This window comes from Anser cygnoides, chromosome 9 (genome assembly GCF_040182565.1).
Source record: "Anser cygnoides isolate HZ-2024a breed goose chromosome 9, Taihu_goose_T2T_genome, whole genome shotgun sequence".
Classification (NCBI taxonomy): domain Eukaryota; kingdom Metazoa; phylum Chordata; class Aves; order Anseriformes; family Anatidae; genus Anser; species Anser cygnoides.
The window spans coordinates 7,935,149-7,956,445 of record NC_089881.1 but is presented as its reverse complement, the minus strand read 5'-3'; the positions used below and the strand labels follow the sequence as shown (position 1 = coordinate 7,956,445).

The window sequence follows — 21,297 nt, the reverse complement described above, 5'->3', positions numbered from 1 at the left end:
CCTGAGGCTCTGCTCTGCCAACGGGCCTGTTGTTAGTGTGCGAGCTGTGAGCCACTGCTCAGGGCTAGAGCTCCAGGCCTGCAGAGAAAGGAATTCCTCATGGCAGGGGGAGAAAACAAGCGTCTGACACCATGAAACAAGCTCAGCAAGAATCTTCCCAACCGCTCCTCAACAAACACCAGAAACCCACCACCCTAACAGACATATTAGAAGTCCTTCCAATATCCTGGCTCCAGGAACATCCCAGGTGTCTGTGTTTTCACCTACCCATGCTATGACCTCTCGTGGCCCCATGTGCAGTCCCCTCTGAGCCCGCAGCCCAGGCGGCTGTGCGGGAGGGCAGGGAATAGGGCCGGATGCCAGGAGGAAGGGGACACCTCCCCTGGCAGCCTGGGCAGCAGCTTTGAGCTGGGGCAGAAAGCCCCTGAGAGCTAGGGGCTTATCTGAAATGCGTGAGTCCAAGTGCCTTCTGGAAGGAGAGAAAGCAAGCCACCCTCACGCTGCCTTGGAGCCCTGCTAGCTTTAAGAGCAGCCTTAGCATCCTCTGCTGGAAACAAGAAATACTACCAGCAAAGCACAGGTGAATGAAGAAGCAAAGGAGACCTGGGAAATGATGTTACTCTTAAAAAGAGACAAAGCAGAACCCAGAGAACAGCAAAGAAAGGAACCTAGAAGGGAGAAACAACTTTCAAATAAGCTAATTAAGAATAAATATTGAAAAGCAGTGGAAAGCAGACAGGAGAGTTTTACCATTTTTCTCTGCAGTTTATCTCCACCTGCTAAGACACACTGACCTTCCCAGCACAAAGCTGCCTGGAAGGAACTCCTGCACCTCACATGAGGGAATTTCTTTGCTTCCAGACATAACTTGCTTCCTCCTCAGGAGGATGGTGAGGTTAGATGTTGGGCCCACCTCCCATATCAAAAGGCAGCTGCTTCCTCACTACGTTACCAACATACCAGTCCCCGTGGCAGTCTGTGAGGCACATCCACAGCAACAAGGCAGGTCAGAGGCCAAGCTGGGACATCACCACATCAGTTGGGGTCCAGATCAGCAGGATCCATGGCCAAGCACATTTGGGGCTGAGCTAGAAACGAGCACTCGCATCGTGGGGCTCAGGCAGGGCTGAAGGCCCCATAAGGAGCTGAACTGGGTTCCTGGGTCCACAGGCAGGGGTGTGGGGTGGAGACTCCAGGTAAAGCTGATCAGGCTAATTAGGGCCTATTAGTGCCCTCAGGGCCCTGACACTTACAACAGGAGTAGCTTTGCTGACTACAAGCTTGTGGTGATTCCAGAGACCTCACTAATAGGCAAGAAGGGATCTGACAGAAAACAGTTGGGACAGAAGTATGGGGGGAGACTGTGCTGCTGTGAAGTAAGGTGACTGCAGCAAAGGGGTGCTGCATCACAGCCCCTCCAGGCCTCAGCAGGAAAAGCTTGGCTTGCCTAAGGATAGCTCTTGTAACAGCAACAACTCCCTCCCAAAATGACTAGAGAGAGGTCCCGTCTCCACCACTGACATCCTAGGAGACAAAATTAAGGAACAACGTATTTCGAGGGTAACTCAGAAAAAATAAAATAAAATGAAATAAAATAAAGCATCTACCGTTATTTCAGTGTTTTACTATGGTATGTGTGATCCCACAGTTAAGCAGGGTTTGGAGAAGCAGGCACAAGTTTCTACAATTTCAGTTCCATTTCAAAAATGATATGTGCTCTGCCTCCCTCCATTAGCAACCTGAAGTTTCAAGGCAGCTCACACTTCATTGTGCTGGATTTCCTCAGCCCGCTGGAAAACATTCAATGTGCACATCACATCTCTCCAGATATTATTCTCGTTCCAAGTCTGCAAGTACAAATATAGCAACATCATGCTCTCCCCATGCGCAGTTACAAGATGTGCTGAAATGTCAGATGCTAAGCAGTACAAAAAAGCACTTTACCACATTCTCGTTGATACATAGTGTAACAGAGAATGCAGAAATTGCTTTAACTTTTGCTGATGTATTAGAGCCGAATGTCCTTCTTTCATATGGCAAAAGTAGAGCTATTAATGCTGCCTCAGTTTCTACAGAGCTTGCAACAGTGCACTGGCAAAAACATAACTTGAGAACAATCTCATTTCTGCAGGACTCTGAAGACAGCTCCCTCTGTCCCAGCCGGAGAACTGCAGGAAGGTGAAGCTGGCGGAGAGGAGCAGACAGGCAGGTAATACCCCTCCTGCAGGGAGGAAGCAGGGGTGAGGCTGGAAAGCTTCCTACCACTGCAGCTATTGTCTGCCTGCTTCCTCTGGCTTATGGCTGGGGAAACCATCGGTGACGCAGCTGGTGTGGCCGAACGAGCGCAGCAGCAGTCGCAAGGCTCAGCCAACCTGCTCAGGGTCAGTTCTTGACAGTCAGTAGTGCTGAGTCACTCCAACCAAAGCACTGCAGGGTCATTCCCTGCGGTCGGTACTGTTTCTCACACTTCTAGACATGGCCGGTTGGCCATATTCCTTCTGCATGTTTGTATCACCACAAAACCCAACTCAACCCAAATTTTTGAGATATCAACACTTTCTTTTCTCCTCCTGGATGGGAAACAGAATATTTTGACATACTGAGAATCTTCAGTGTGAAAATTAAATAAATAATAATTAAATCAAGTGTTTGTTCTGATAAATTTGCATTTTCTCAGGAAGTGAAGGGCCAGGGAATCACTTTATTAACATTTCCCATTTGGCTTGAATAATAAGGATATGACCTTGAAGAAGTCAACTGTGACCCGAACATTTTCTCATGACAGAAGATATAATCACTACCTTACCGTGGGCCTTAAGCAATGGGACTGAGATGCTGAATACTGTCCAAAGGAGAAAATGTGTGTCTGAAGGGCAGCATCTTCTCCAAAACCAAAACTCAGTGTAAAACGAGCTTGTCTGGGAGCTCCCATGTCCTCATACTACCTTTAGTTCTGCCCCATAAGTGACATCACCTACCTCCTCTTGGAGGAGCTTTCAGAGAGGGAATATCTGCGGCGTTATCACGGGCTGTTGACATGCTGGCTTTCACGAGGGTGTCTGTACAGCCCCCCCAGACTGGCCCATTGCTCCCTTCCCTACAAGGCCATGGGCACAAATCCGCTCTGTACATTGGTCGGGCAGCTACAGCAGCTGTGGAAATCCTCAGGCTGAGAAAACTGCAAGGACAAATTTGCTTGGAGTCAAATTTGAACTTCGCTGTGGGATAAGCACCAGGTTAAGCTGAACCACCTCAGAGCATCCTTTAAACAAGCAGCCCTCAGTTCTTCTCTGCTGGCAGGAAGCCTCTTGACTTCAGCATATCACTTTACTCAAATACTCTCACATTTTCCTGATGTTGAAATTATAAACTGCCAGAGCAGCTAAATACAGGAACAAAATAAACTAAGTATACGAGAAAGAAAAGACTATTTTGTATCTTTTCTGATTTTATTAGTAATATTTCTTTCCTTTTTCTAGAGTTCCTTGCAGAGCAGGAAAAGAAATTCTTGTTGCCAAATCGGTGTTTAATCTGATGTTTCTCTCTATATATTTGTCATATAGTCTTTCTTTCTTCTTTTTAAGGTTCCTCTGTGAATGCAAGTTCTCCACCCTGTCCTACCCACAATATAATCCATGTAAGTGGGAACTGACCTCTTCGGTGCTCCAGGAGTGAGTCTCAAGGGATTTTTCTTCAGTATAAGGTCTCTAACACTACAAACACTAACAAGCGCTGCCATTCAGGTCTTTCACATTCTGAGTACAAAATTTAAACTTCTTGCACCTGTATTTCTGGTGCTGGTCTCCGTGGAGATGTCACTAACAATTTCGCCCCCTGCAAAGGGAAATGCGTGACCTGTGCTGGCTGCAATGCCTCGTACATGGCAGCTGCATCCGAGCAGCCCCTTCTGCTGCCTGGCACGCTGTGCCTCCCCTGGCACAACATGCTGCTTTACCTGGGTGCTCCAGAGAATGACTTTTTTCAGTTTGTTTGGGGCCAGCTCTTCTGTCTGGAGCATTAGACAAGTGGTGACCTGAAAATGGAGTACAGCACAGAGAGCCCTCGAGCACTGAAGAAAGGGAATAAAATTAGGATTCTCAGTTTTATGTGTGCTTTATCAAACCTGAGACATTAAATAAGCTACCACAGCCCCTTTCTCTAGTCATGCTGAGCCAGATGTTGCAGGTATCCCCAAGAAAGCTCATGCTGTGCTGTGTTACACACACTCCTCTTACTCACTTAAGGCTCTAAAACTGAGGATATGACTCATTTCTGCATTATGTAGCCATGACCATAACTCTGTACTTTATTTAGCTGTTTGCCATTTTTCTGCTGTTCTCAAAAAGATCACTGAGCTTGCAGACTTTTTTTTTTTTAACCATTTTGACCCCATTCTCCAATGGTCTTTTGGTTCAGCCTGACTCTAGAAGAAGCTTTTATCTGGTTGATTTGTTTTGTTCTGTCTCTATTTCTCTCTCATTTTATTAAAACATTGGTGTTATTTTTATGCCGTCCCTTTAATTTCCTCAAAAGCTTTAACTCACTTTTTTTTTTTTTTTTAACTATATTTAGTGGTAACAACCCTGACTTCCAGTGGCTTGCTGATGCCTATGACCAAGGGTGTCTAGGTCATTATAATGCCCAGAGGCAGGTCGAAGATGAGGACAAGGTAAAGGGATACCCAAGGCTGGATGAGGGAGGAGGGTGCTCTGAAGAGCAGGGGTGGGATTTGAGCACACACTAAAAGTGACACCTCTGGAAAGGAAGAATACAGTATTTCTTTCTCCCTAGCAAGTCTAAGTTTGCATCGCTGAATTCAATAAGAATTTTACCATTGACTTCGACCTTTGTAAACTACGAGCCATTTTCATCACTAGCTTCATGAGAAATACTACCAAGGTGCACAGGGTATGTAAAGGGCAGATTTGGGGTTTCCTGACAAGACTTTCATTATTGCAGCCTAATGGAAAGAAGCGCTCATAATGGAGCAGTGGTGCATTTCCCTCAAATGAAATAAAAATCTCCTTCATGGGAGAGCTGTGCTTTCCCGTGGATAGTGAACTCACTTCCTTCTGCTTTGTTTATAGCTGCATGGGAGGTTTTTCCTCTTCCATTCCCTTTTCCAAGAGCAATGAGACAATAAGGCATTGTTAAATATTAAACATCCAGGTTTCTGTTTCTTTTCTTACAAAATAACAGAACTGTTAGAATTATGAAAAATGGGTTGAAAGCTGGGCGAAAATGGTAAAATTCCTCTCATATTTTTATGTAAAACAGCAGAGAAGGCATTCAGAAACAGTCCAGAAATGGTTGGAAGCTTTTTTTTTTTTCCCCAGAAAAAAATAGAAATTAATGATATAATGTTTAACAAATCTGTAAGCCACGCTTTTGCTAGAAAACCTTGTACCTCAGTAAAAGTGCTTTGAACAATGTGAGCTATAACTGGGCACATGAACTAAGCATGCAGGTCACTAACAAAAAGCAAAGACGCCGTTTCTAACAGCACCAGGAAATCAAGTTTCCATCACCAAGCATGCTGATCCCTTGGACTCCTGGAAAGGGTGCCCTCCCTGGAGGGACAAGGGACCTGTGCAATCAGAGAAAGATCTGAAGTTGCCTTTGGAGAAGAGGAAGCTCTCCACAGTTTATGAAAGAAAACTGACGGAGTCTGACCGCCCTCACACCCTGGGCAGAACCTCTAAAGCAAGACAAAATGGAGCTGGAATGGCTCACAGAAAACTGGGAACAAGTGCAAGCCTGGGAGCCAGCTGGATGGGAATGCTCACCCAGGTAGACATCCAGCAACAAATCCCTGAATGTGCAAGACAAGGGCATTTTCTGATATCCACAACACACTGTCTGTGGAGAGATGGCTGATGGCAAATATTTTTCTGTTATTTGTGTTAGCAGCAATCTGGCAAACAGGCTTAAAACCCACAGCCCCTGTCTGTGTGCATGCGTACAGACTGCCGTTGCAGTGGGTAGTTCAGCAGAAAGCACAACCAAATTTTGATGACATTGAGGTCAATGGATGTGATAGTTTGACCTGAAGCAAGGGATCACATTCAGGGCCCCTGGGCAGCTTTGAAACAAATCTTGTGATCAGCTAGGAAAACCCAGAAAACGTCTATTTGGTTGGCGGAGAAGAGGCAGCCCGGTGTGCGGGCAGGTGGGCAGCAGGGAGCGCCAGCAGGCTCCAGCAGTTCCTGAGGATGCTCAGCTCTCTTAGGGACGTGGGCATCGCACCAACCTGCCGGAGGCAGAAGCCTTGTCTGTTGTTCCCAGCTCCCTGGGACAGCCTTCCTGAAGCTAAGGTGGATGATTGTGTCAAATCCTTTTTTGCATCTGTTATTTTTCATACAACCACAGACCACAGCTTCCTGGGCACAAGTACAAAGACTCTTAGTCAAAGGTATGCAACCCATGGGCTCAGTAGCCCCCAAGCCAAAGATGGGAGATGGCGTTAAAACAACAAAGGGCCTGTTTTAGAGGAGGCAGAGGTAGATTCTGATCAATATTTACTACTGTTAAACTATCAGACAGCATTGCCTTAGATTAAATTATAACTCAGTGACTTTTTAATAAAAAAAAAAAAAACTCTGAAAATGAATGCCAATGTTACCAGCAGGTTGCAGGCAGAGAGATGGAATAAAAATACCCAACTGATTCAACAATAAAACATTTGACAAGAGTGGGAAGAGCCAGCGTGTAATGAAAATATTGCCATGAATATCAACGTCAGGAAACAGCAACTGCCAGCAATGGCGGTACCTCGGCAGACAGCCCTGAGGTCGGAGGGACTGTCAGCTCACCGGGAGCCACGGAGCAGGGAGGTGAGAAACAGCCTCCAGAGCTGCGAAAGTGGGACAGAAAACAATGGCGAGGTGAAGCAGAAAGCCCTGGCTCACGGCGCGGCACACGGGAAGGAGTCAGTGCTGCCAGACACACAGCATGGGGAAAACTGGTTCCAGGGGACCGTGCAGGATCCTCAGAGAAACGGCAATGAATATGTAGTTTCGTTTATATAATTGCGTGCGTTTAAATATCTAACCATCAAAAGAAGACCCTCCCACATACTTTTCATATGTAAGTAGTAGCCTTTAGGTCTGCTCTCGTCCTTTGCACGCCTAAAGTGAAAGCTGCCAGATTACACAAGAAAATTGACATTATTTTTCTCGCTACTCTCCCTCTCTTTCCAATCTCATATCCTTTCTTCATTTTTTCCTATTTTTTTTTTCACTTCTTTCCTTCAACACCTCCTATTTCTGGCTCTCCCTACCCCCCCGATCAGCATTTCATCCCTCCACCCACTCCTGCTTCTTTCCTGTTGCTTGTGCTCCTCTTCCTCATTCCCAGTCACTCATTTCTTTCATACTGAATTAACTCTAACCCCAGTCTATGCCTCCTGACAATCTATCTGTTTTTAATTGTTGCACTAAACTGAGCTGGACATTTCAGGGAGATGTGTACATTTAAGCAGAGGACCTTTTCAAAGTCTTCGTAATTCAACTTGATTCCATGTACTTGATACAAGAGCCATATGTTTGGGGCGATCACGTATTGTTTCGCACATGTGAATACTTAGAGAGCAGACGTGTCCTCGGGTATCAGTCGCTTGTGCTTTCTGAGCTGTCAATTAATTTTGTGCTATGTAATAGCTCTGATGCTTTGAAAGGTGCAGATTTTCTCCATTCTTCTCAAAACGCCCTGCAAATTGAATGACTGAGGGCTCACAAGGCTCACGAGCATTGCCTGGTCCTTCACAGGTGAAAAGGAAGAACTCGCCGGCCACTCCCCATCGAGACTCAGCGGGTGGCAGGGCTGGAGCAGCAGCGAGCCCACAGCCACGCTAACAGCTCTTCGCAGACACCACCAGTATTTCTAAGCTTTATTGATTCCTCCCAACAAACCCACGGGAAATGATCAATAAATCTGTTGCCTTCTCAGGGCAGATCCAATAATTTTTACCCAGACACAACTTTCCTGTATCGCACCCTGGCGCAAAGTCTGCAAAGAAGGGAAGGAAAGAGGGAGAAAATCATAATGGATTGTGGAAAAGGCACGTCAGAATTGACATTTCCTTTTCAGATGTTAAAGCACAAACCAAATGTTAAAATCCTACCCTAGGTGCGGGTGTCCCCTGCACATCTTTGTATCAAATGTGTGTGTCTCCAGGGAGAAGTGGACAGAGACTAGCGCTGATCTAAGTGGAGGGGAAAAGTTCTCACACTGATTCAATTAGGGGAGTATATGTTGTAATATAGCTTCAAGGGATAACTGAAACTTTTGGAGAGTGCTTCTTTTTTCCCCTCTCCCTTTTTCTTTCCTTTGGCCGCTGCCACATGGAGCTCATTTCACATTTCAGCTACAATGTAAGTGATACAGAAAAACACTTCTCACGTTGTGTCAGATCCACTGGTGCCGAATCCACAGGCACCCTCCTCCAAGCAGTCTGAGAACACAGCCACGCACAGAGCTTCACCTTTTCTGTCCCTCTCCTCTCCTGCCTCACCTGGCTTTCAAGTAGGTGAGCCTCCTTCCTTGACTTCTAGCTGGAAACAGCAAGTGGTGGCCAGAAAATGGTCCATTTCTTTCAGCTCTCCGGGAAAAAAAGGACAAAAGTTAACTCGTGACAGTTGTTCTGCTCTGCAGCACGGTGACACAAAGCACTACATAATAAAAAAGAAATTCTGTTAAGAAAGAAGTACTATTAAGCAAATGTGCCAATAGTGGTAGGAATCCACACCCCGTACAATGAAGCTGAGCTGACTGTTATTTCTGCACTGATTTGCGCCAGTGAAGGCGAAGCGCTTGCAGTCCTGGCAAGTTCTTCATGAGCGAGGCTCTCCTTCACCTGGGGTGGGCAACAGCCTGAAACCACTACAGAAATATTTCACTGGGGGCTCCCAGAAGCTGGGGCTGCTTCGCACGCTGTGTTATTGCAGCAACACCCCAATCTTGCTCGAACCGTAAACAAATATAACAGTAGCTATAAAGATAAACCACAACAAAATTTCCCACTCCTTCTGGAATTCCCGATGTGACGTGAGAGCCTTCACTCAGGAGCATCCAGCACCCACTCCCTGCTTCAAGCTGTGGGTGCTCCACAATTTGGCTCTGCTCTCCCCTTTATTCATCACTCAGAAGATGAAAGAGCGAAAGGAAAAACAGCCCTGGAAAACTGAGGCATGTCTCCTTGCTCACCATATGATGCTCCCCTCACTGAGGCCTTTCCATTGCAAAATAACACTCTGCAACGTGGTACGTGGCATTCAGGTGGCGGCACAGAAAGGGGCGGTGGCCTTGTGAAGCTGCCAAATCTGGGCAGTCAAAGGCTCAGGGGATTCAGCTGCCACCCACACCTCTGTGCTGGCAGCGGAGGTGCCACCACCAAGGCTCCCACAGCTCGTCCTGCGGCGGGGATGCCAGCGGGGGCACAAGGACCAGCACCACCCCTGTGCGCTCCCTCTGCCAGGCACGTGCTAGAGGGGTGGGCTTGCTCCGGAACCCTCCCCACTGGATTTTCTGTAGCAAACTGCTTCTTCAAATACTTTACGAATATGCAGCTCCTTTTCAACTAAAAGGGGACAGCTGATCAAATAACGTGAGCGTCCGCGTGGGAGCTAATGAGGTGTGAGCACCTCCAGCTGTGCTAGGACCCCCAGCACCCGGTGCTGCTGGCAGCAGGCAGCCCCCCCCGTGTCTGGGCATTAGCGAACGAGCGTGGGGAAGGGGCTGTTTCTGTAGCCTGGGCCCTTTTATTCTATTTGCACATTTTGCAATCACAAACTTGCTCCTTAGCTCAAGATCAACAGACCGCACGCGGATTTTCCTGCTCTAAGGGTAGGAAATGAAGATCTATCACCTAAAACTTCAGCACTCGAGCCCAAAACGATTCCTAAACCTGAACTACAGTGCTCAGGACTCAGCTGCAGGAGGAGGGGGTTTATGGAGGTGCGTTGTATCGGGCACGCGTTTAGAGGTGCATGTGGCCCTGCAGCTGGCGCGACACCTCGTCCCGCTCCGCCAGGCGCTGCTCTGCGCCCCGCTCGCCGGCCCTCCCGACCCGCGGGGCTCGCAAGGCCCCGGTGCGCGGAGGGGACCCCTGGGGGTGCACGGCACGGGCTGCCCGCAGCCCGCGGGGGGGCAGCGGCGGCGGCCGGGAGAGCAGCGCTGCGCGGGGCGGCGGCTCCGCCAGGGGGCAGCGCCGGGCCGGCCCGGGCCGTGCCGAGCCGTGCCAAGCCGTGCCGAGCCGTGCCAAGCCATGCCGAGCCGTGCCAAGCCGTGCAGAGCCGTGCCAAGCCATGCCGAGCCGTGCCAAGCCGTGCCAAGCCGTGCAGAGCTGCGCAGAGCCGGGCCGAACCTCGCAGAGCCGTGCCGAGCCATGCGGGCCGTGCCGAGCCGTGCCGAGCCGGGCGAGGTGGCCGGGAGCGCCGCAGGCTCCTTCCCGACCCCTGCTCCTCTCGCTGCCGCCTCAGGCTCGCCCCCGGGCCCCCGCGGCTCCCCGGCCCTGTTGGTGCTCTGGGCTGCGGAGCATCGGGCCGGCACCCCGGTGAACTCCCCGCCTCTAATGGGAAACAGCCGAGAGCTCCACCGAATCTGTCACTTTTTAACTGGAAACATGAAAAGGGGCTAAGATAAAACAAAACAACAACAGCAAAAGTTGGAATACTGCGCTTTGATTCAGATACCGAGAAATTCTCCTCTAGGAATGGAAAAACTGATGGGAAAAACAAAAAGGCAAGGCGAGTTCTTGCGGTGCTTGCAGCAGCCTGAGCAGACATTCCTGCCTGTAATCCCCTGACTCCCTTCCCACTCCGGGAAGGGAAAAAACCCTTCTGCGATGGCTCGCAGAGATTTGGGGACCTTGGCATGTTTAAACAAGTGGTTCCCATTTCTGTTCCCCCGGCAGAGCTGCCCGGCAGGCTGCGAGGTCCGAGCCGGGAGCCCCGGGAAGGAGCGGGGCTGGCCGGGGGCTGCCGCCTTTCTCTCCCCGGCACGGCGGGGGACAAGGAGCCAGCACCGCCGGGAAAAGCCTCTGAAAACCGCTGCGAAACCTCGCTGCAAACGAACGGAGGCAGGGCTGGGGCTTCCAGCCCCCAGGCTCCTGAAGCCCGGCGCTCCCCGGAGCCCTTCCCAGCCTCGCCCGGTGCCGCCGGTTTCTGGCACTGAGCCCAGCTCGGAGAGGGGCACTTGGTTGTCCCCGGGCGGGGGACATCGCCTCCCGGAGCAGGGAGCAGAGGGAGCCGAGCACATCATCGGCAAGCCTGCCTCCTGTTTGTTTTTTTCTTTTTTTTTCCCCCGAATATTTTGTTAAAAGCAACACCTGAAAAAAAAAAAAAAAAAAAAAAAAAAAGATGACGCCTAGCAAGTGACTCCTTTCTGTTTTTTTCCCCCCTTTTGATAATTCAGGGCATTACCCCACAAGTTGTGCTCGGCTTCCCCCCGTCCTTTATTGCTTGTTTGGGTTTTCACGGAACGTAACGATAGCAAGAGAAAAGGGGCCGAAAAATCACGGTTATCGTTGGGAAACGCGGGCACACAGGCGCCGTACCTCCAACAGCGCGGCGCTAACTTGGCTGTTGGGCTGAGCCGGCAGCGGGACCCGGAGGCAGGCTCCTGGCGAGCGTCGCTTTCCCAGCGAGCTGAAAGCTCCCCCGGCACCCTCGAAATCAGGGACCGGCTCCCCGCCGTCTCCCACGGCCAATTTCCCGTTGCTCCACGGCTCTCGGTGCCCCCGCCGCCCCCGCCGCGAGCCAGAGGTGCCCGCGTTTGTTGGGAGATGCTCGGCCGGGGGCCGGAGCGCAGGTTGCGGTGCTTCGCGCCGCTTCGCTTTCCTGGCGGCGTCAACGCCGGGCTGCCCAATTTAATCGAAAACGGTGTAAAAAGGGAAACGGGACGTTCCGCTCCGTTACCGTGTGACCGCTCCGAACGAGCTATTCGCGTCGTGTGCGAAAAAAATCCGAGAGAGAAGTCAATTAAACGAAGGTAGGTGACAAACCCACGTGCCAGCAGGGCTGTGGCGTTTACACGGATCCGCTCCGGCACCCCGAGCCTCCGCCGGTGGCGGGAGGAGGCTGCGCCCTCGGGGCGCCCCGGGGCGGGCGGTGTGCGGGCACCTCGCGGCTCCCCGGGCCGGCACGGGCGGCTCCGGCCCCGAAAGCGGAGCCGGCGGAGCCGGTGCCGCACCGCGAGGTGCCAGCCGAGCTGGCTTCCCGAAAGGAGCCCGGCGTTCGCCCTGCAACGCCTGGGGCCGCCCGGGCGCGCTCCCCTGCGCCGTGCGCTCGGGCTCCGTGTGCTCGACGGCAGCCCCGGGGGACCGGGCCGGGGCTCGGCTTTTTGGGGCGCAGCCCGGCCTCGGTGCCCGCCGAGGCTGCGTGTGCCGGGGCTGCGGCGAGCACGCGGTTTTATGGACAGCCGGGCTCCGCTTCAGAAGCACGGAGCTCATTTGGAAGGAGTTCCCACCAGCCCAGCGAGCCCTGCAGCTGCTTGCTTGGCTAATGAACCCCCGTGTGGTTTCCGAACTTAGAGGCAGAAAAAGGAGAAAGATGTCCATCCGAGTAAACTATAAGTGAAAACTCATTGATTACCTCCGCCTTCCTGGCTCGGATTTGATTAATCATTTGCCATCACGCTTTTCGAGCCACTTCTGTGTTGGTTTCCCTCCGCCTCAGTTCTGCGAGACTCCTCCAGAAGGGCGGCCGTGGTGCCGAGACCAACACGCTGTAAACAACCACAAGAAGCAGAGCTAATGTTTTCAATACAGCTCGGGGACTAAAATAAACTCATCGGGTTAGGCCAGCCCGACCGATTGTTTCGGGGAGCGCTTCCCAGGCCCGCTGCTGAGCGCAGCCCCGGGGGCTACCTGGGGCGGGCGCCGAGCCCCCGCGGGACCCCCCCGGCCCGCTCCCGGCGCTGGGAGCCCAGCCCGGGGGGGCCGCGCACCCCGGCAAGGAGGAGGCGCGGGGGCAGCGGGCACCTGGCGGCCTCCCCCCGGCTCCCCCCGGCTCCGAGCCGCGGGGCTGCGGCCGCCGCCGGGGCTGCGGAGCGCCCTGAGGCCGGCCCCGGGCATCGCCCGTCGGGGCCCCGAGCGGCGGCCGGGCGGGGCGCACCGGGGCTGGCGGCGCTGCCCGCCCGTCCCCGCGGCCGTCACACACGCAGAGCTGAGATTTTTTAAGTAACAAACGGACTTTTTTATTTCTGAAACCAAAATATCGTTTTCGGCTTAACAATAGCCGGATCTCGCTGAATGAAGCCTTTGCATATTTTCCTGTTTTAATTGGTTGTATAATAAACAGTCCTGACCCCGCACTCTCTTTTCAATGAGTTCAGGGTGAAACGCGGACCATGGGACTGGAAATGACTTTTTCACGACTTAAAACACGGACAAGAATACCAGGAATCAGGCGGTATCAAACAGCCGCAGCGGCCGGGGCGGGAGGGGGCCGCAAGGTGAGAGCCGGCTGCGTGCCCCCCCCCCCCCCCCCCCCGCCCCCCCCAGGAGCCCGGCCCCGGCCCCGCCGTCCCCGCCCCAGCGCCCACCCGGCCCGGCCACGGCGACGGGAGCCGGGGCGCCCCGGGCCACCGCCGCTCCTGGGGGTCCTCCTCAGCGCCCCGCGACGGCGGTGCCCCGGCTCTCCCGCCGGGCCGCAGGCAGAGGGCAGCCGTGCCGGGCCGTGCCGGGCCGTGCCGGGCCGTGCCGAGAGCGCTCCCGGCGCCCAGGGCTGTGCCACCCGCCGAGCACCGGCAGGGCTCGACGGCTGCGCCAAGGAGCGGCGGGGAAGGAGAAGCGGCGGCCGCACAGCAGCGCCCCGGGCCCGGCACTGCCCATGGGGCGGCCGGGGGGCGGTGGGAGCCTCGGGGAGGCTCTTTCCACGCCCGCTCCGTGCAGGGAGAAAACAGTCCCCGCTCCTCTGCTTTCATCTCTCGCCAGCGCTGCGCAAACCCGGGGCCGCTCCGGCAGGGCGGGCGGCTCGGCCGTGCCGGCGGCCCCGAGCCCCCCGGCCCCCGGTGTGTGGCTGCCGCCCGCCCGCGGCCTTCGCGTAACGGGGCCCGGGCCTCGCCCTGCGCGCAGAGCCGGCTCCTGCCGTCAGGCCGGCGCTCGGCCGCTTTCTTTCGTAAGGGCCCCGGGGCGAGGAGACGCCGTCGAGCCGCAGCCGTCCCCGCCCCGCGCCGAGCAAAGCCCCGGCGGCAAACCCGGCCCGGGCCGGCCCGTTCGTGGCCACGAGGCCGCTCGGCACCGGGGCCGGTTACGGCTCGGTTGGGGCCCGATCCCGCGCAGCACCGTGGCTGCCCCAGGCCGGAGAGGTTCCGCCGGGAGCCGAACGGGAGCCGCGGACGCTCCGGGAGCTGCAGGACGAGCCGGGCACCGCTCTACCGCCCGACGGCACCCGGCGAGAGCGGGCAGCCCGGCCCGGGGGCGGCGGGGCTCCCGTTCGGCTCCCGGCGGGGCTCCGGCGCTGCTTTCCCCGTCCCCGCTGCGGCGGCGCTGCCGAGGACGCGGCCCGGGTCCCGCCGACCCCGGCCTGCTGCGTGCGCACGGGGGAGAGGCAAAGATGGAGGCGGCGGAGCCGCGGCCGTGCCCAGGACACGGTGGCTGCTTAATAAACCACGCGAGTTCACATCCAGCCTTGCCTTTGTTTACAACACACGGAGAAAGATCGCAGAAACATCCCACGGGCGCGACGGCGGCACCGGCTGAGCGGGGCCGCGCTGGGGCCGGGGAGCTCGGGCGAAGAGAGCAGGGCCCCGGCGGGACGGGCCGCCGCTGCCCGGCCCCCCCCGGCACCCGGGCGAGGGCAGCCCGGGAGAAGGCAGCCCGGGGCCTCCCTGGCCCGCTCCCCGCCGCTCCCCGCTCCCGCCCCGGGCGCCCTGGGGAAAGGAGGCCGTGCTGCCCGGGGCGCCCATCGCCCACCGCCGGTTCAAAGCGCTGCTCCCTGGCTCTTGCTATGGGCACAGCCGGCTGCCGGGCCACGCGGTGCCGGGCCGGGCTCTGTCCCTGCGGGGTAACCGCCTGGGCACGGCACGACACCGCTCCCGGCGCCGTCCCTGGGCCCGGGGCCGGCGGCACCTCGAAGCCCCCGGCGGCAGCGAGGCCGGGCAGCCCAGCGCTGCTCCGCCGGCCGTGCCCGCCGTGCGGGACGCTGCGGCTTCGGAGCCCGGGCTGGGGCTGCCCCGGTCCTCCGAGCAGGGAGGCTGCGGAAGGCCCTGGGCGGGAGGGCGAGCGCCATGGGGGGGTCCCCGGGGTGCTAGCGACCCGCGCCCGGCGGGACCCCCGCATCCCCGCGCCGGCCGCGGGGAAGCGGCCCCGGCCCGGCCCGGCGTCCGAGGGAGGGCCCCCGCGTACGCGGGCAGGCGGCGGGGCCGGGCCCGGGCCGGGAGAGCGCGGCGCGGCTCCGCGGCCCCGAGCAAGCGGGGCCGAAACGAAAGCGGAGCCCGGAGCCGCGCCGCGGCAGCGCCGGAGCCCCGGGCAGCGCCGTCCCGCCGCGCTCCGCCGCCTGGCAGCGGCCCCGGCCGGCTCCGAGCGGCCCCGCTCCGCACCCCGAGCCCGGCCCGCGCCTGCCGCGGCCCCGGGACGGCTCCGGGAGCGGCTCCGGGAGCGCGGAGCTCCGCCGCCTCCCGACGGAACAGCAGCGCGGGGGAGCGGAGTGAAAGACAACGATATCGACAGAAAGAAAAGCGTTTTATTGGAGACTTTACAATGCTAGAAAGTACAATAAAAGTGCTAGATCGCTCTAGAAAAGTTGGTCCCAAAATGGTACTATGCCACAGCATCTATCAGCTTACATAAACACTTATAAAATCGCTATGAACTGGCCCCTGTATTATAAACGCTATTTCTTTTCACATTAATCTATGTAAAATCGAAGGATCAAAACGTTTCAAGAAAAAGGGCAAGCATTCAAAAGCAGAACCTACCGAAAATCCATTTTGGGCCAGATTTGGGGTCGAAAAATACGAAGATAGTTTAAACTTTCATTATTAATAATATGCGCTCGGAAAAATATTCCAATTTCGTAGGAAACCGTCTTTTTTTTTTCTTTTTATAACATCAAAATATTTTTTTAGACCTGTATAAAATTACTTTTAAGACCTCAGAGGACATTGTCTCCTTTAAAAATACATCTACCGCTGCCGAAACGTTTCACGAGTGATCCTGGCGGGTTTTGTTTGTTGGCTTCTAACAACCAGCGACATCGCACTTCTCCTGCGGCTACGACAGTCCCCCCATCAGCACTATTTCGAAGAAAAGGCACAGCTCGGAAGAAGCGCAGTGTTTTGCAGGCCGAGGAAGCAGAAAGAGAAGCCGAAGGGGAGGAGGAGGCCGAGCTCGGCGGCGCACGGCAGCGCCTAGGCCCCGGCCCCGGGACCGCCACAGCCCCGCGGCGCTCCCCGGGGCCGAGCCCGAGAACGCCGAGGCCGGCTTCTAACGGGGCAGAGCGTTGAGGGGTGGCCGGCCTGCTTGTCATTGTGCCCCCCCTCCCCAAAAGCACCGAGAAAACAAGCCCCAGGCCCCGAGGAACGAACGAACACACGGACGGACAGAGCGACAGACAGACAGACAGACAGAGCGGGGAGCAGCCCGCCCGGGCTCCGCGCTTAGGCTGCCTGCAAGCAGACGCGGAGCAGGGGGGGCTTTTCCCCACCGCCACGCTTTGGGCGCGGAGAGAGGAGAATCCGCAGCTAGAGAGGAGAGGGAGGAAGAGGAGGAGGAGGAGGAGGCACACGACAGCGCACGGAACGCGGCGGGAGCGGAGCGGGGCCGGGGCCGGGGCACTCTGCGGCGGCGGCCGGTCGGAGCCTCCCTAGATGTCTATGCGGGAGTGCAGGGCGCTGTGTTTGCTGTCGTGCTCCCAGTAGGAACAGTGCATCATGGACAGCTCGGCGGGCTGGCGGGCGCAGGCGAACTGCAGGCCGGCCCCGTTGGCGGCCGGGGCGGCGGGCGGCGCGGGGCTGGCGGGGCTGAGCTGCTGCGGGTGGTGGGCGTGCGGGTGGTGGTGGTGGCCCATGCCGTTGTAGGAGTTCACCATGCCGGGCAGCGCCATGCTCTGCACCCGCGAGTAGGGGCTGTAGGAGGCCGGGCCCGAGAGTCCTTTCACATTGACGGGGCTGACGTTCCCGCCAGACATCTGGCAGGAGGCGTAGGGCATGGGCGCGGGGGGCTGCGCCAGCGGCCACGAGTTGTTCATGAAGGTGGACTGCAGGTACTTGGGCGGGGAGAGGTAGCCGTAGCTGTCGGGGCTGAAGAGGGTCTTGCCGGGCTGGAAGTGGGTCGGGGGCGGCCGGAAAGGCCGCTTCATCCTCCGCCTCCGGCGGTAGTTGCCCTTCTCGAACATGTCCTCGCAGGCGGGGTCCAGCGTCCAGTAGTTGCCCTTGCGCTCGCCGCCGCCCTCCCGGGGCACCTTGATGAAGCACTCGTTGAGGCTGAGGTTGTGGCGGATGCTGTTCTGCCAGCCCTTCTTGTTCTTCTCGTAGAAAGGGAACTTGCTGATGATGTACTGGTAGATCCCGGACAGCGTGAGCCTCTTCTCCGCGCTCTCCCGGATGGCCATGGCGATCAGGGCCACGTAGGAGTAGGGGGGCTTCTGCGAGGGGTCCGGCTTCTCGGGGCCCTTGTCGGCGCCCAGCTCCTCCTTGCCCCGCTCCGGCTCCTTGCTGCCGCCGCTGTCATGAGCCAGCAGCGCCACCGCGTCCTCCTCGGCGTCCGGGTAGCTGCTCATCATGGTGCCCCGCGCCCGCCGCCCGGGGCGCGCAGCGCTGCGCGGTGCCGAGCGCTGCCGGTGCGCGCTGCGCCGAGCCCGCTGCCGGCGGCCGTCCCGTCCGGGGCTCGAAGGGACCGGGGCCGGAGCCGGGGCCGGAGCCGCGGCCGGGATGGAGATCGGGAGGCGCCTCTCGCGGCGCCGCTGCTCCGTGCAGCGCGGCGGCGGCGGCGTCCCTGCCCCCGCGGGCTCCGCTCCCCTCTGCCGCGGCGGCCGGGCTCTTTTCTGATTTGTATGGGCCCGGCCGAGTTCCGCTTTCGTCAGGAGCCCGCTCCCCTATCGCCGCCGAGCCGCTGGGCACGGCCGAGTTCACTCCGCAGTCACGGCGCCGCGCTCAGCCCCGCGCACACGCGGCCCGACGTGGCCCCGCCGAGCGCGGCGGAGCGGAGAGGAGCGGAACCGCCCCGGCCCGGCCCGGCCCGGCCCTGCCTCGCCGCCGGGGGGGGGGACCGGGGGCCGCCGAGCGAGCCCCGCCGCCGCCGCCCGCCCTCTGCCTCCCGGGGAGCCCGGCGGGGCCCGCGGGGGGGCCGCCGCGGGGGGGCGGCGGGGAGACGCGGCGCTCGCCCCTGCCCCTGCCCCTGCCCCTGCCCCGGGGCTGTCAGGGGCCAGCCGCATACGCCGCCGCCTTTATACGTCCTGCCCGCGGGCCCCGCCGCCCGAGAGCGCCCGGGGAGCCGAGGGCGGCCGCTAGCGCTGCCCGCCGCCGGGCCCCGCCGCCCGTGCCCGCGGGGGCGCCGCCTGGACCCACAGCGCACGGCCGGCACCCGCCGCGCTGCCGCTCGTCCGCGCGGTCCCCGCAGCGCCGCGGCCACATCGCCCTCCCGCTGCCCTCCGCTGCCCGCGGGTAGCGCCCCCCGAGCCGCAGAGAGGCAGCGCCAACCGGGCCGGGCACGAACGGTGTCCCCTAACGAGAAGTCGTTAACGGGGCGGCTCTGCCCGCCGCGGCAAAGCCGGGGGGGGGGGGCCGAGGGTGCTGGACAAGGGGGCCGAAATCCCTGCCGCCCCGCCGACGGGCACGGCCGGCAGCCGGGCCGAGCCCCGCGGAGCCGGGGCCACCTGCGCCCGGCCCCGGGCAGCCCTCGGGGCCCTGCTCTGCCCTGCCCGGCCCTGCCCTGCCCCGGGACCCGCCCGCATCCCGGCCCCGTCTCCCCGCTCGGCCGAGAGCAGCCCGGGGAGCCCCTGGCACGGCCTCGGTGGCTGCGGCCGCCGGGTCTCGGCCCCCAGCCCCGCTTCTGGCTTTTGGGAGCCGGGATGGCAGCGCAGCGCTTTTCCCCGCCCCGCCGACTTAGCGTCCCGCATCGGTTTTCGTAACCACAGCCAAGCCCGGAGGGATGGCGGCTCGCCAGCGCCGTGCCCGGTGCAGCCGGCGGCTCCCGACGGGGCGCGCAGGGGCTTTGTCCGCTCCCCCGGCCCCTGTCGGGAGAGGCCGCTCGGGGCGAAGGCAGCCCACGGTGCCCGAGCCTATTTTAACGGAGCAGTGCTGCAGCCTTTCGCGGGCGCTCTTACAGTCTCGGTTAAAACACCTTTCCGCATCTTCGCCCGCGGCCGTGTAGGCTGATGGCTTGCCTCACGGCGGCCGAGAAGCGTGTACCCAAAAAACGAACTCCGTGCGGGTGGCCACGGCGGCGAGGCGCGCAGAGCCGGGACGGGTGCACGAAGCCCCCTCGGCAACCCCGGGCAGAGCCCGAGCGGCCGGGGGAGGCCGGGGGAGGCCGGGGGAGGCCGGGACGAGGCCGGGACGAGGCCGGGACGAGGCCGCCTTCCTCGGCTCTCTGCCCGGCCCCCGGCGGCGAGCCCCGCGCAGGGCAGCCGGAGCCAGCTGTGCCGAGCCGTGCCGGGCCGGGCCGTGCCGGGCCCGCCGAGCTCCCCAGGGCCGGCCGAGCTCCCCTCTGCCGGCCACCCAAGCTGCTCTCGGCGGCCTCCTCGCAGGCATTTCCGCGGCGAGAGCCGGGGCAGGTGCAACAGCACGGCCGCGTGTGTCATCACCTCCTCCAAGCGGCTCCGACCTCCCTCCGCGCTCCCAAACCGGGCGCGCAGCTCCTCTGCAGGGCCTGCTAGCTCACACGGGACATTTGACATTCAAGGGGCTTTTTCTTTTTCCCTCTCTTTTTAATTTTTTTCCCCCTTCGACAGCCCCACGGAGGGACACGCCGGATGAACGGGAGCTCGGCGCCAGGCGATGCCGTCGGCCCCCCCGGGCCGCCCCGCTGCTCGCTCACCCGGCTGGGGCCCCGCCGCAGCAGCGCCGCTAGCGCCCGGCCCGGAGTGGGTTTTGCTGCGGCTGAGCGGGGCGCTGGGGCCCCCTCGACCCCAGAAATGTGGCAGCGGGAGCACTGCAAGCAGCAGGGGGGCGGGGGGCGGCGGGCACTGGCCCGGTGTTGGGGTGGGAAGGTCCCCGCGGGCTGCCCGCCGGTAACGGTGCCGGTAACGGTGCCGGGGCGCCCGCAAAGCCGGGCTAACGGAGTGCAAGAGGCGGCGGCGGAGCTGCCCTCGGGGCGCGGGGAGGACGCGGGGGGGCGAGCGGCGGAGCGGGGGCCACGGCGCCGGCGCCCGGTGCCCGCCCCGCTGCGGCGAGGGGCAGAGTCCAGCGGGGGTCCCTACGGGGCAGCGGGAACAGGGCTCCCGCTGCCTTCCCACGGGGGCCGAGCAGCCCCTTCCCGGTGCAGCGCAGCGGGGACGGCGGCGGCCAGAGCGCGGCTCAGCCCCGGCCGCGCACCGCCGCTAAGACGGCCCCCGAGGGGGGGCTGCGCGCCGGGGCTTCGCCCTCCTCCTCCGGTACGGAGCCGGGCCGGGCCCCCCTTCCCGATCGGCCCCTCCGCTGTGCCCCCAGAGCCGGTGCCGAGTCCGGAGCGAGGCACGGGAGGCGGCGGGGGGCGCGGCGAGAGCCCCGCGGCCCGGCCACCCCTGCCCCTGCCCCAGCCCCAGCCCCGCGGCGGCGGGCGGGCACCGGGCAGCACGGCGGGGGCAGCGGGCCCGGCGCCCCACGGCTGGCCCCGGCAGCCCGGGGAGTCCCCGGCAGCCCCTCCCCGCGGTTCTACTCACCCGGTGCGGGCAGCGGAGCCGATCGCTACCTGGAAGGTTTGAGGTTGGTTGGGTCGGAAACGTGGCAGACTGTGTCCCGAACAGTTTCTTTCTTTTCTATTTTTTTTTTCCTTCCCTCCTGGAGAGCAAGCGAGCCTCCGGCGGGGAACTCCCCCGAGCGGGTCCCGGGGCAGGGCCCCTCCTGCCGCCCGCTGGGCTCCGTTTCCGCGCAGCCCCGAGCCCCAGCCCCGAGCCCCGGCCCCTTTCGGCACCGCCGCGGCGGCAGTAGCGGGGCTCGGCCGGGCTCACCGGGCTCCCGTGGCGGGGGCCCGGCCGCGGGTGGGCCCCAGCCCCGAGCCCCGGGAGCCGGCCGCTTCCTCGGCGCGGCTGCTGCCGGAGCATCCGGGAAAGGGGAGTTACCGTGACACCGTCGCAAGCATTTCTGCCTTCTTCCCTTTCCCTTTTTTCTTTTTTCTTTTTTTTTTTTTCTTTTTTCTTTTTTTCCCTTGTTCTTCTC

At 59.6% G+C, this 21,297-nt stretch overlaps 2 protein-coding genes across 3 annotated transcripts in view; both read right to left on the bottom strand.

Annotated features, from left to right (window-relative positions):
• PIK3CB (phosphatidylinositol-4,5-bisphosphate 3-kinase catalytic subunit beta) overlaps positions 1 to 20,937 on the bottom strand; it is a 129,142-nt gene extending 108,205 nt beyond the window's left edge. For both annotated transcript variants that reach the window (XM_048062998.2, XM_048062997.2), the window contains exons 1-2: positions 20,802 to 20,937; positions 12,591 to 12,723 (exon numbers count right to left, since the gene is read on the bottom strand). The gene's annotated coding sequence lies outside the window, so the exon portion shown is untranslated. The remainder of the gene's footprint in view (positions 1 to 12,590; positions 12,724 to 20,801) is intronic.
• Positions 15,664 to 17,957, bottom strand: FOXL2 (forkhead box L2). Its single transcript, XM_048063006.2, has one exon. It carries the CDS (start codon positions 17,721 to 17,723, stop codon positions 16,806 to 16,808), a length of 918 nt encoding a protein of 305 aa, XP_047918963.1. The 5' UTR covers positions 17,724 to 17,957; the 3' UTR covers positions 15,664 to 16,805.
• Positions 20,938 to 21,297: the final 360 nt, after the last annotated feature.

What these genes read in the sequence shown, in the direction of transcription:
- FOXL2 (XM_048063006.2), bottom strand. Translation starts at nt 17,723, where the DNA reads ATGATGAGCAGCTACCCGGACGCCGAGGAGGACGCGGTGGCGCTGCTG.